This window comes from Urocitellus parryii, chromosome 11 (genome assembly GCF_045843805.1).
Source record: "Urocitellus parryii isolate mUroPar1 chromosome 11, mUroPar1.hap1, whole genome shotgun sequence".
NCBI classification, from domain to species: domain Eukaryota; kingdom Metazoa; phylum Chordata; class Mammalia; order Rodentia; family Sciuridae; genus Urocitellus; species Urocitellus parryii.
In genome coordinates, this window is record NC_135541.1 from 74036754 (window position 1) to 74051026 (window position 14273).

Genomic DNA, 14273 nt, shown 5'->3' on the forward strand with positions numbered 1-14273 from the left:
CACCTTTTTCATTGTAGATATGGGTATAATGTTTGAGGCTTTTTCATAATGTCCCCTTTTTTATCCTTGTAGTATAAAAATTAATTTTAAAAAAGAGTTAAAATAATCCTGATGATGATGAAGGAAAAAAGCATGTGTCTATTTCTAGATCATTTTCAAGTCCGTTAAACATCTATAGGAGCTCCTCCTATTACGGATGGAAAAACAAAATGTCTCTTTAGATTGATTCCAGCAGAGACCATATTCTGAAGGTCTTGCGCACCATCTTAAGAGTGTGGTCTTTACCTAGAGGCAGTGGGAAACCACTGAGATGCTTTTAGCTGGAATCCAGTATGATTAGATGTGTGTTTTGTATCGTCCCTCTGGCTGCAGTATAGATTATGGGCCCCGGAATAATATAAGACTGGAGTCCTGGAGACCAGTTGAGGGGCCATGGTAGCCAACGAGGAGGGAAAATGAAGGCTGGAAGTAGGGAGGTGGCCTGGGGACAAAGCTGAGTGTACAAACCAGAGCTGTTTTTCAAGGGAGTCCAAATTAATAGGCCTGGATGAATTAATGGATAAAAAGGAGAGAATGGAAGTAGTTAGAATCTACCAGTTCTTCAGCAGATGAATGTGCTGAAATAGTCAATGGGAGAAGAAAGAAGTGGGTTTGAGAAGAAAATTAGTTCAGATTCTCATGTGATGAGTTTTGCGGTCCGCATGAAACACCCTAGAGATGTACAGTTGGCAGCTGGATATAATACAATACCAAGCACAGAGCAGGCTCTCAAAACGTGTTTACAGAATGAAAGAATGCAGGAAGGAAAGAATTTAAGGAAGGTAAATGTGGAGAGAAGAAAAACATAAGGGAGCTCAGGAAATAGGTCTAGGGTTGGAATTAAACTTGATTGTCCTCCTTTCCATGAGCACACCCTACTGGAGCATACCTTTATACTCTTTATAATGCTTTTATTAGTCTTTGTTATTCATTAAGCTAACATTTCTAGTACGTGAACCCAGTTTAGCGACAAGCCAAAGTCACTAAAACCTGTTTCTTTGCTTAAAAAGTGAAAAATAAAATTAATTCATTATTCAAATACAGATGATTTGACATGATTTTTTGACATTATCAAGGTGAGAAAGTAGTTTGCATCCAGTGGAAACCATACTTTGAATTTTGATCTTTTCCTGGGCTAGTGATACTCTCTAGATGCTAGGCAACGGTAGTGAGCCACCATTCCCAGTCAGCCATGTACTCACAAGAGTAAACAACTGGTAAGTCTAGTGTCCTGTTGCCAGCATCTTTTGGATTCAGATAGTCAGCAAATTATGAGGTATTCTATATTCCATTATAAAATAGTCTTTCTACTAAATGACTTTGCCTAATAGCAGGCTGAGTATTCTGAGTACACTTACAGTAAGCTATTGTTATGCTCGGTATATAAGACATATTAAATGCATTTTCAGTTTATATTTTCAACTTAAAATGGGTTTGCAAGGACATAATCCCATTGTAAATTGAGGTATGCAGATTATTTGTAGAATAGGAATCTTTTTTGTTGTTATTGTTGAACCTAGTGGCACTTAACCACTGAGCCACATCCCAGGACATTTTTTTTTTTTGTTATTTTATTTAGAGACAGGGTCTTGCTGAGTTACTTAGGGCCTCTCTAAATTGCAGAGACTGGCTTTAGACTTGCAATCGTTCTGCCTCAGCTTCCAAAGCTGCTGGAATTATAGGCATAAACCACTGCACACAGCATAGACCAGGATCTTAATAGAAAGTACCCTTTTTAGTCTCTTTTTCTGACCTTAACAAACAATAATATTTTTGGATACCATTCTTTACTTTGCTCTGAAGATTTAAAATAAATTTATGAAGCTCACATTTGACATGAAAAAGCTACATAAACAAATTAAAATTTATAGTTTTAATTCCTTATAATTTTTTTCAGTGCTGAGGATCAAAACCCAGAGTCTCATACATGATATATATATATATATATATATATGTATGTATATATAGATAGATGCAAAATTACATAGTAATTATAGTATTATTTATACATCTTTGATCTCTTTAAAGTTTTTGAACATATTAGCAAACTTTGTACTTCCTAAATATCTGTGATTTTTCTTTAAATAACCAAACACTGGAAACTTAATAAAAATGTTAATTATCTTACAATGGATGAGGTTCTTTTCCCTTTCAGCAGTCTAAGCCTGGATGGATCTTTTGTAGCCATACCTATTTTTATTTCAAGGGACATGTGATGGATTCTCTGTTAACCAACTTTATTTCCAAACAAAAATCCCTAAATAGAGCCAGTCTATATAAATATGATGGTTACATGATGGTGTTAGTTTTTAAAACACATTTAACAAATAAAGAGGTGACATAAAAGATTGTGGTACGGTTGGTGAGTCTTAATTGCGGAATTTCTTCTTCTTACGGAACTTTTTTCCTGCTGCATTTGCTGCTTTTTCAGCCATGATCTCTGAGTACTTCCTTCGGTTATATCTGGAAAGAAAAAACAAACCCAGGTTTTCTAAAGAATAACACATCAGATATTAGTAGTTAATATAACATTATGTAAGGGGTTTTAAATCTCAAGATTTTTTGCACTTTTCCTATTTATCAGTAAGTTGCCATCACATGTCACGAGCCACACTGAGAACTAAGGATAGAGCAGTGGACAGACAGCTATAGCCTCTGCCCTCACACAACTTGCTAAAGACCCATGACAATGTTAAACACAGGACATAAATGGAGATAAAAATGCAAAAAGAACAAGTAAAACAAAAGTTTACACTTATCTGAAAAAACAAATATGACTGGTACATATTTCCTAGAACTTTAGAAAACATACTAATGGTTTTCAAAGTGTGATCTGAAGACCCCTTCAACAGATCCATTCAGTAAAGACTATTTTTTTTACAAGTATACTAAGGCAGCAATTGTCCTTTGCCCTCATTCTCTCCTGAGTATACAGTAGAGTTTCCTAGATGCTACATGATGTGTAGTATCTGCAGAAACAGATGTGAGGCTCTGTCTTTTTTGTTTTGAGTACCAGGGATCAAACCCAGGGGGGCTCTTAACCACTGAGCCACATCCCCAGTCCTTTTTTATTTTTTATTTTGAGACAGGGTCTAAGTTACTTAGGGCCTTGCTAAGTTGCTGAGTCTGGCCTTGAACTTGTGATCCTCCTCCCTCAGCCTCCCAAGTCCCTGGGGTTATAGGGATATGATACCATGCCTGGTTTCTGATTGTCTTTAATTATGCCAGACATTAAAGAGATTTGCACTAAATTGCTTTTGTTATTTTCATGAAAGTATATATTCATGTTTATATATGAGGGTTATTTTAAATGAGTTAATATTTTATAATTAACTGAAATTTTATAGATTTCTGCATATTTTAAAGAAATACATAGATGTTACAAGATGAAATATAAAAATTCATTACCTTCTGAATTCAGAATCAGCCAGCAGTTCTTCCACAATAGTTCTTTTCCTTTGCTTCTTGGGAATTCGTGAATGGTAGAAATCAGCTGGATTGTCAACAATGGTTCCAACCTATGAACAATTGAATAAAATAAGTCATACAAAACCTGATTAAGTCATACAATGCCTAAATGCCACTGTTTACTCCATATTTCAGTGTAGTTTTGAACAAAGTATATTTACAAAAGGAGTGTAAATCACGAGCTTATAACAGTATTATAGTTTATCTTGACTTTTTTTAAGCTAAAATAAATCATCAATGAGCACAGTGATGTTATTAATGACAGAGTATATAGTAGATCCAAAATTTCTTTTATATACATAGTACTAACAGTACAGTTAAATTCACAATGAATAATAAAAGGAGAAAAGTAGAAGTTAATAAACTGCTCAATTTCCAATTCAAATACAAGTTCCATATACAGACCTACCTGATCTCCTAGACTATCATAAATACTGCCTTAGTAACTGCTCTGCATTTGTTCATTCAACTGACTAAAATTACAGAATGCCTACCGTGTGCCAGGCACTGTGATAGGTTGAGGAAACAAAGACAAACATTTAGTCCTTAGCAAGGTTCCAGTTTTAAAGAATATCAAAACAGAAAACTGAAGAATTAAAGCATAACATAATAGACACTGAACAAAATATTACAGAAGCTTTGAACACTGAGTGACAAATTCGGACCAAAAGGAAGAAAAGAAGACAAAAGGATGTAATTTTAGCTTGGATTTATATAGGTAGAATTAAATACTGGTATGTACACATTCTGAGAAAGGGACTGAGTAACTGAGCTTGTGTGAGCTTAAGAGGGCTATGACAAAAAGAAGAGTTGGTTTACTGGTTTGGGTGCAGATTATAAAGAACCAAATAAAAGGGTCACAAAAACTTCTTAGCAGAGTTGTAAAATGAACAAAATTTTTTTGTTGTTGTACTGGGGAAGGAACCCAGGAGTGCTCTACCATTGAACTATATCCCCACCCCTTTTTACTTTGACTCAAGGTCTTGCTAAGTTGCACAGGCTGGCTTTGAACTTGTAATCCTTCTGCTTCAGGCTACCAAGTTGCTGGGATTACAGGTATGTGCCAAGCTTAAAGAATACATGTATAACTGGCTACATTTGGAAGACGGATTGTAAGACAGAGCAAAACTTGAGAGACCAAAGACTATTAAAGTAATCAAGAATGAAAACTTTAAGGATAAATCAATTGGAGTTTCATCTGAGAATGCTTTGAAAACCAAATTTTTAATGACTTTTCAGAATTTGCTGGGGGAATTTGCTCCGTCATGCATGGTCTCTTGCTCTTAGGCTAGCTTTCTTTTTACACTTATGTTAACCCTTAAATTTAGTAAGTTCCATTTAGAAAGTTAACCTGGAAATCCACCTATCATATTTAACAACGTCTCTCTACCTGGGAACCCAATACAAGATGGTTGTTATCTGAATTATGTTTAGGACATTTTCTGGCCTAAGCAGATATGGTCCAAATGTCAGATATACACATTAAAAACATTCGTCTGTTTTAGGAGTGAAAAGATGACTATACTATCCAAACTAAAATCTATGGACTATACCAGTATTCTGTTTGTTCATACCTGGAAATACTTAGGGAAGCCATCTCTATCACTTTTCTTGTAGAATCTTTTTGGGTCCATGCTTGCTCTCATCTTCAGTGCTCTGAGATCATTTTTCAGTTCATCTGTCAATTCTGGAGCTTTCATACCAAACCAGCCATCACCTGCTGTTTTTTGTCGCTCTTTCTAAAGTTGAAATTTCAAAAATAAACATCGTAACTTTAAATAAAACTATGAGTATGTTCATTTCCCCTAAAATTATACAAACAGAAAACTTTGTGAATAGAAAAGTTTCTTTATAGAAAGCATTCATCTCCAGAATCACCTTTATAAAAGGAATTAAGTAAAATCAGAAAAAGAGACGATGACTTTTTTTTTTTTTTTTTTTTAGGAAATCAGGCATTGCATTACCAGAGTCAGAAATGGATCCTCCTTAAAATCTATTTTTTATCTCAGCAAGTAACTGATGACTTGCTGGGAGAATCACACACCTTCAATTTTTTTTTTGAGAAAGAGAGAGAGAGAGAGAGAGAGGTTTTTAATATTTTTTTTTTTAGTTTTTGGTGAACACAACATCGTTATTTTATTTTTATGTGGTGCTGAGGATCGAACCCAGCGCCCTGCACATGCCAGGCGAGTGCGTTACCGCTTGAGCCACATCCCCAGCCCCCACACCTTCAATTTTTACTTAAAATAATCCTTGTAAGTGACAATACATAAAAACATTTTCATGTCTGGAGCTTATGTGTAAATGTTAATCCTTCCCCACTTTTTGGGGAAATACAGGGGATTGTACCCAGGGTCAAGCACTGAGCTAGATCCCCAGCACTTTTTATTTTCAGACAGGGTCTCACTAAGTTGCTCAGGCTAGCCTCAAACTTGGGATTTTCCGCTCAGCCTCCCAAATAGCTGGATTACAGGCAGATGCCATCGTAACCAAATGTTAACATCAGTTACCTACGTGTCTCAGAGAGCCACTCACTGCAAACTAGTCCAGAAATTTGTATGATTTCTAAAATAAAAGAAAAATTCTATTCTTTTGAAAATTCCTAGTAATTAATCAGTTTTGTTTCATTCATACAACAAATATTCATATGGTGCCTATAATCTGTCAAGGTACCCCATATTAGTGACATTACTGGTGTCCCATCCTCAAAGTTCCCTAGGGAACTTTTATGCTTATTAGTTTCCTTTAAAAGTGCAACAGGGAGCTTCTAGCCTTTGGTAAAACAGTATCTAAAAACTACAAGAAGCTGAGTGCACTGGCACACGTCTGTAATCCTAGTGACTCGGGAGGCTGAGGCAGGAGGATCTCAAGCTCAAATTCAGCCTCAGAAACTTAGCGAGACCCTGTCACTAATAAAATATAGAAAAGGGCCGTGGCTTGGTGATTATTAAGTACCCTTGGGTTCAAACCTTGGTATCCCCCATCGCCACCCCCAAAAGCTAATAGATATAGACAGTGAACCTATATGTTGGCTACTACTGTCCCTAAGGTATATTTTTAAAGAGCTATATCTGTGTATACCATTGTAGCTGCAGAGATGTGTAAATTAATATTAAATGAAATGTTATTTTATGGCCCTTAGATATCAAAATAATTTTAAAAAATACTTATATACACCTAGGTTTAACTTTAATTGTACAAACATGTTATATAATCTGAAGGTACAAACACACAAACATTCTAAGTTAAAGTCACTGTACTTACCCTGCGTTTTTTCTGAAGTTGACGTTTTGATTCACTATATGGTGGGACACCATAGTTTTTTTCAAAATCAGGTGTAATGATGGCTTTCTGCAGAAGCTATAAAAATACAAAATTGTATTTTCACGTAATTTTGCAACATTTTGAACTTATATTTTAAAATTTTGTGCCATCAAATTTGTTAATCTGTTCCTAAAAATCTGTATTTTTTGTTACTTGCTTAGGATAATTAAAATATTCTCATAAAACAATGTGATTAAAAAGAGCTACAGGGTAGTTAAAAGTAAAAGTGATCCTTAGCCCTCAAATTTTTTTTACAGGAATATAGCTCAAGCATTAATCTGGCAATGCCATTTGAAATTACTGATTAAGAAATTACTAATAGTCAATTACCTAATTTGGGTCCAGGCTTATAATTTTGGGCTGGTACGGTAGCATTCTAGGCTTTTCCATCATTCAGAAAGAAATTACAACAATTACTTAACAGCTAAGAGCTTGATATATGTTAAAGCCTATAATAGGGTCCAGGACAGTAGTTCTTAAATGGAGAAACTGGCAATGTTACATTTTTGGTAGTGAAGGGAGAGAGAATGCTACTAGCATCTAGTGGATAGAAGTCAGAGATGTGGCTAACAATCCTTCAATGCACAATAGATCATCCCACAACAAAGAATCATGCAGCTCAAAACAGCAACAGTGCTGAGATTAGGAAACCTTGCATAAACAAATCAGATCTGTACTGGGTGTTACAGATGCACAGAGGTACAAATAAGGACTGGGGGAATCCAAGTATGTTTCCCATGGCTGTGAACTCTGTATTGGTTTAGAAAGAGCAGAAAATTTCAGTAGTCTTCAATGGCAAAAACAAAGCATTTTGAAGGCTCTGAGAAACCTCTGAAAGACTTAGGCAAGAGAATACTTACTTAAGCAGATTTGTGATTTTACAAAGAGAAATCTAAAAGTTTTCAGGATGACTTAAAGAACAAAAAGAAAGCAAGACCAATAAGGAGATTGCTAGAGTATCTCAGGTGAGAAATAAAGGTCTGTACTACTTGTTGATGGGCTCAAAAAGAAGGAAGGCACCATTGCAAGGGCCTGGTGATTAAATGCAAAAGGGAAAGAGACTTTGGTGTCATTAATCAGCACACAGAATACAAAAGGAGAAGCTAGTTTAGGCCAGGAAGAGAAAGAGAAGAATTAGTGAAGTCAAGTGCCTGAGTGCATTGAAATGAATAGATACTTACACTCAAAAGTCTGAAGTTAAAAGAAGCATCAAGGCTAGAAAATACAGATTTAGAAGAAAGCAGTGCAAGTTGTTGGCCAAAGCTAAAGGTTTAGGTAAGATTATCTTAATAATAATTCCTTCTAAAATTGTATGTCTAATCTTTGTATGTAAATAAGCATTCCCCCTACCCCCAGCCCAAGGTGAGGGCAGCAGGCTAGGACAGTAGTTCTCAAATGGAGAAACTGGCAATTTTTAACATTTTTCCAGAACAGTTAAGAAATAAAAATATAACAAGAAACAAAACAAAACACTCTGGGATTATAACTGGTGGATGCAAGAAAAGAAATACTGATCTTAAATTTACTTTTCAAGCATCACCTTTTATAGGTGGGATTTTGTCTTAAAAAGAAATGACTCTTCTAGCAAGATGGGGAAATAGAACTGATTAGGCCAAAGTGGTTTCACCATGGGAAAATTGGTCTTTTACCAAGAACTAAGCATTTCTAGAAATGACACTTCTAAAACAAGGCAGACATTTCAAATAATTTACCTCATTTTTCTTCTTCTCCTTGATCTGTGTTAGGGTTCTCTTGTTAGACTGTAGTTTGTCTGCGTTGATATTAATATACACACCACCCAACTGCTTGATACTCAGACCAGGATCTATGCTGCTACTTGTCAATTTCAGACTGAAAGAGAAATGATCACTTAAAGATGAAGTAGTTACATTTTAAATCTAGTACATCCAATTCTAGGATGAACAATTAAAAATGCTTTTGGGAACACATCCAAACTTATTCCCCAAATTTTTAAAAAAAAGTATTAGGCCATCAGTAGAGTGCAGCAGTATTGACAGTTCAGGGCTAGCCCCAGCAACTTAGTTAGAACGTCTCAAAATATAAACAGGCTGGGAATGTAGATCAGCTGTAAAGTGCCTCTGGGTTCGATCTCCTGTATGGAAGTGGGAGGAAAAAGGATTAGGCTATATAATATGCCAATATATTTCATAGATTAGATAAGGAAGAATTACAGAAAAAGGAGGAGGAAATATTCCTACCAATTCAGCTTAACTTCATATAAAGGCAAAGAGTTAGTTAATAAATGTACATATTGGGAAAAGGCCTTCTACTCTGAACTTCCAAGTTATAAAAACCTAGAATTCTTCCCTCAGTAACTAAAGATATCTGGTACTGAGTATGAAATGGTAATAAACATCTATCTCACAAGAGCTTTTTAAAAGTTAAATGTCATGCCTCAAACCTACCAATTAGAATCTTCTGCATCTTGTCTGGGCTATATTTATATGAAGAGAATTTCTACTTTGTATGATCAGAGGGTTCTTATAGGTAAGTACACTTGGACTTAGAGTCATTTTCTTTCCTGATTATTCATATAAACTGAGTGTTCAAAACATAATCAGTCTGTGCTGGAAAGTGAAGTCATTCTATTGCAGTATCTTGGCAGCAATTCTCAACCCTGAATGTATATCAGAACTAATATGGGGGAAGACTGGTTTTTTAAAAAAACCAAACATGCCTAAGCCTGATGTCATAGCCTGACTTGGTTGGTTTATAGCAAAGCCTATGTATCTGTTAATATACACAGCCCTAGAAGGCTGCTGGCATTTCTAGTGGATAATACTACCACCAGCCTATGACCAGGAAAAAAAAAATAAGTTTAAAACAGGAATATAGAAACTAAAGAAATAACCCCAAACATTAGACCCTTTTAGTGGATAATGGATGGGACTAGAGATGATTATTTTTCTCATACTTTTCTATATTTTTCAATTTCTTTACAATGGACATGTAAGGAGAAAAAAGTAACTTTTTTCCTCCCCTTTATATTGCTCACAAAATAAAATCACAGAAAAATCTTAACAGATGATTTCTATTATATCATCAAAAGGAACACTTAGTCACTGAGAAGTATGTCTGTCAAAGGTACTCACAAAGATGAGAGAAATGCTAGATAGAAGAGCACTTCCATAATGAACTAAAGGCAGTAATTTTATCAATTCCATGTTTTCTAATATTGCATATTTTTATGGTAAATTAATCATCTGACAAATACATCAACATCTACTTTTAAAACATAAGGGTAAAAACTTACAGTTTAGATTTTGTGTTATTCAGTAAGTCGTCTTCATCACTACACTCATCATCTTCATTTCTGTCATTATCTGATAGTTCTTCACTGTTTTCATCATCTTCCTCCTCCTCCTCTTTTTCTTCTTCAATGGCAACTTCACTTGCTTTGTCTTCCTCTTCCAAATAAAAATTTTTCTCGGCACTCAATCCAGGAGTTGTATCAATTACAAACAGTGCATTTTTGCATGATGTATTTCCAGAGTCTTCACTTAATGACTCATTTTGGCCACTATTTTCAACAAAACACAGAGTGTCCTCTTCACTTTCATAGTTTTCAGATTGCTGGCTTTCATCACTGCTAAGAACTAAAAAAACAGAATCACTCACCTCCTGAGAAGTGTTGAGTTCAGACTTGCAGAGTTTGGTATCACATTCTAGGTTTTCACTCATTTTGCTGTTGTCTTCACTGACATCTACTCTAGCAGACTCTTCATTATCATAACTGAACTTTGTTATGTCACTTGTTTTTATGGTACTGTTTATCTCTTCACTCCATCTGTTCACTTCCACAACTGCAAATGTTTTTGCTAATGATTTCATTATAGTCTCACAGTTCAGATCTGATTGTTCTGATGTGGTTTTCTTTTGGGGAGTTGAAAGTTTCTGGGACACTAATGGTTGAAGACTCCTGTCGTGAAGTTCAGAAGAACTCAGCTGAGAACCTTTCCCATTAATTTCTTTTCCCTCATCTATTATTTCATTGTCCTCTTTAAGAGATATTGTTTCTCTAAGAGATGCAACATTGGTCTGTTTTTCCTCACTTACATTAAGATGTTGATGTTTTTGCACTGTTAGTACTTTGTCTGAATTTCTGTGGAATGGATCATCATTAAAGTCATTATAAGTTTCATTATTACAGAAATTTGGTTTATTTGTTTGAGAAGGAAATCCTGCTGGTAACTGAGAATCCTGAATGGTATCTGCATCCTTTGAATTCACAGGTGTATCTATGATTTGGTTTTCATTTCCTGGTACAATCTTTGTATCTTTCTTCTCAGTTTCTAGCTTTAATTTCCTATACACATTTCTGGTTTTTCTCTTAGGTGTAATTTCAGAGATTGAACTGTAGGAACACGACTCAGTATCAGCTTTAGTTTCTGCATTTGATTGTTGGCTTAGATCTCTTACTTCAGATTTAGCCTTACTTCTGATTCTTCTTGTTACTTCTGTGGAAGTAACAACTCTAGAAACACCTGAAGCATGAGATTCTGCTTCAGAGACAACCTCTTCAGTAAGAGGCTCATTTAATGGAGTTATTGTCTGCCTTTTCCTAATAGGAGTCACTGGGGTGAGTGGAATTATGATCTGCCTTCTCCTAGTTATTCTTAGAATAGGCTCCTGGACCTCAGACACAGATGAATAATTTGACTCTTCTTCAGAGTTCTCTCCATCAGTAGATGGTTTAGTTATCTTTGCTTGTGAGTCTGCAGCTCCACTCTTCCTCTTTTTGCTTTTAGAAGTTCTAGGGACTGAACTTTTTTCCCCAGCAGTTTGCAGTGATTCAATAATACTTTGGCCATCAGATCCACATTCCTTCCTGTTTTCTGGAATCCCTTCAGCACAACTCTGCAACCCAAAGAAAATAAGTTAAGGCAGGGTTGGGACAAGGGCAAAGCAAGTAAGGCACTTCCTTGCAGGAGCAAAATTTAGGAGGGCACTATAAAAATCCAATAGGCGGCTGGGGCTGCAGCTTAGTGGTAAAGCGGTTGACTCACATGTGTGCGATCCTCAACACCATATAAAAATAAAGATACTGTATGTTCATCTACAACTAAAAAAAATATTTAAAAAACATTCAGTAGGCAAAATTATCACAAAAAGCAAAACCCATGATTAAGAAAAAAAAAAAAAAAGCTAAATGCTAGATCTGACTCTTTATTTGCCTTATGTGCCTCACCTGGACCTGGATCTGACTTTGCAAAGAAAAAAAAATAACCGAATAAAGAAAAATTTTTCTCCAAAGAAAAATAAGCATTTCGATCCATACATAAGGGACGAGAGGAAGTACTCTCAGCAAAAAAGGTATTTAGGTACACACTAGTGAACTAGTCACTGCCCTTGCTTTGACAGACTAAAGAGAGTTGCCGCTCAGTTCCCTTCGCTGCAGAAAACGAAGAATGTGGCAGAGGAGAGCCACCAGGAGGCGTCACCACAACCTCTACACGTCATTGGAGTTGGGTGATGGGCCACTGCCAGTCTCCCCAAATGAAAACGATGTCCTTTTCTCCAGTCCCACTAAGTGATGTTCGCCCACCGTGACTGAAATTAGTCTTCCTTGATACAGTGGCGTTAACAATCTTACAAGGTTTAATCTCTGTGTCTGCATGAAGTCGTTGAACAACACAGGGGAAGTTAACTAACCTTTTCCTTAACTACTAAGAACTGCCTTAAAAGACCGTGGTGAGGACTAACCAGTTCACAAGACAGGGCAGGAGCAGAGCTTTGGTTTACCGCAGCACTGTGAAAGCTCGTGCCTTCTCCAGCGGCCCTTCCCGCCGCCCCACCTGCCTAAGCGCTACTCTGTGGAGCGGAGAGGAGAAACAGAGGAGACTTGGGATCTCCTACCTTCTGCTGGGAACTTTCGGGCGATGTATCTCGGATCCTGGCCCGAGAACGTGCAGACCTGGTGACCACCATTTTCCCGGCTCCCCGGCATCCACCGCGGCTTGCCTCCGCCCCTGCGGCCCGGAAACGCGTCAGAGAAGCGCCTCATTTGTTTTCCCAGATGCGGAGCTCGCGAGATCTCTTACTTGGCCTTTGCCCCGGGCTCTGGCCGTACTTTGGCCGGGTTGGGATTTCCAAGCTCGGATTTTAGTGTTCTCTTTACGCCCCTGGAAGACAGATCAGCCTTCTGCTGGCCGACTCCCCGAGGACGCGACATCTGCAATGACAAGAGGGCCTTTGTCTCCCTTTTTACAGGAACGAGTTGGAAGATCGCATCATTTACCTAATTTTCCATTCGTTCAGAAATTACAAAGGTCTTGATGTCGCCAAGAGTGTGGCCAGAGGAAGATGTTTGCCTTATTTGTACTTTTTTTCAGTAATGTACTTTTGTGTTGTGATGTTAATTATAAATAAATAAAGACATGGCTGGGACGAGGATGTCCCAGGAACTGGGAGACTAGTTAGGAAGCTATATAAAAAGTGATGTGGTGCTTCAGGATTGGGAATAAGCAGAAAAGAATATGAAAGAAATTGTAAAGGAGAGGGATAAAAGTTTTTGTTGTTTTTTTCGTTTTCAGTGAAAGAGAATGACCAGAATTAAGGTTTTTGTTTGTCTTTCTTTTAATATTAAGGGTAGAGAACTAGAATTATGTTAGAGATGGTACAAAGGGATTGAAGAAGTAAACGGGAGTTATTGTTGTAGGGGAGAAAAGAATGCTTTATTAAAATCTATTCTCCGTGGTCCACTTCTTTATAATAGAAAACCACGGTTTCTTTAAAAGTCACAGCACACACATTTCAGTGAATAATACATTGCCTCCTAGCTAAATTGCTCCCTTTCAGCCTCCCTTGAAGACAAGTATGCTAACCGAGTTTTGGTCAATATAAATTAAATATCTAGTTCTTTAGGGATAGTTTTTAGAGGAGAACCTTCCTGACTTCTTAAATTCCTTTTTTTTTTTTTTTTTTAATTCCTGGAGAGTTGCGTTCACTGGTTTTTATCTAGCAGCAATTCCATGCCCCGAGGACACAGCTGGGCTTCAGAGTTACTCTGAGTGAAAATGAAAAATCATGAGTTCCTGACAACTTGAGCCACCACATCAGCTCTCTCAACAGCTTACATCTGGATTTCTTTCATGTAAAATAATTTGTCAATGTTCTGATTAATTTTTTTATTGCAAGGCTTTGCAGCCAGTTTTAATTTTCTTCTTTCCTATAATTCCATACACATAAAATGAAATTTCCAACTTTTAAAAAAGTAACTAGAGGAAGGAAAGATTGCTGCTTGAGAAGGAAATCCATATTTTCACCAGCAAGAGTATATATCCTGGGGCTGGGATTGTGGCTCAGTGGTAGGGTGCTTGCTTTAACATGTGAGGCACTGGGTTCCATTCTCAGCACCGCATATAGAAAAACAAAAAAAGTCTATATCTTGGAATTTAATGGAATACTGTCTTCAAGATGCT

The 14273-nt window shown here is 36.7% G+C and overlaps 1 protein-coding gene across 1 annotated transcript; it reads right to left on the reverse strand.

Annotated features, from left to right (window-relative positions):
• Window positions 1-2259: 2259 nt before the first annotated feature.
• Dnttip2 (deoxynucleotidyltransferase terminal interacting protein 2) lies at window positions 2260-12807 on the reverse strand. The gene is made up of 7 exons (XM_026403088.2): window positions 12709-12807; window positions 10106-11709; window positions 8544-8682; window positions 6772-6867; window positions 5082-5246; window positions 3448-3557; window positions 2260-2502 (listed from the first exon to the last, which is right to left on the reverse strand). The coding sequence occupies exons 1-7, from the start codon at window positions 12778-12780 to the stop codon at window positions 2409-2411; spliced, it is 2280 nt and encodes a 759-aa protein (XP_026258873.2). The 5' UTR covers window positions 12781-12807; the 3' UTR covers window positions 2260-2408.
• Window positions 12808-14273: the final 1466 nt, after the last annotated feature.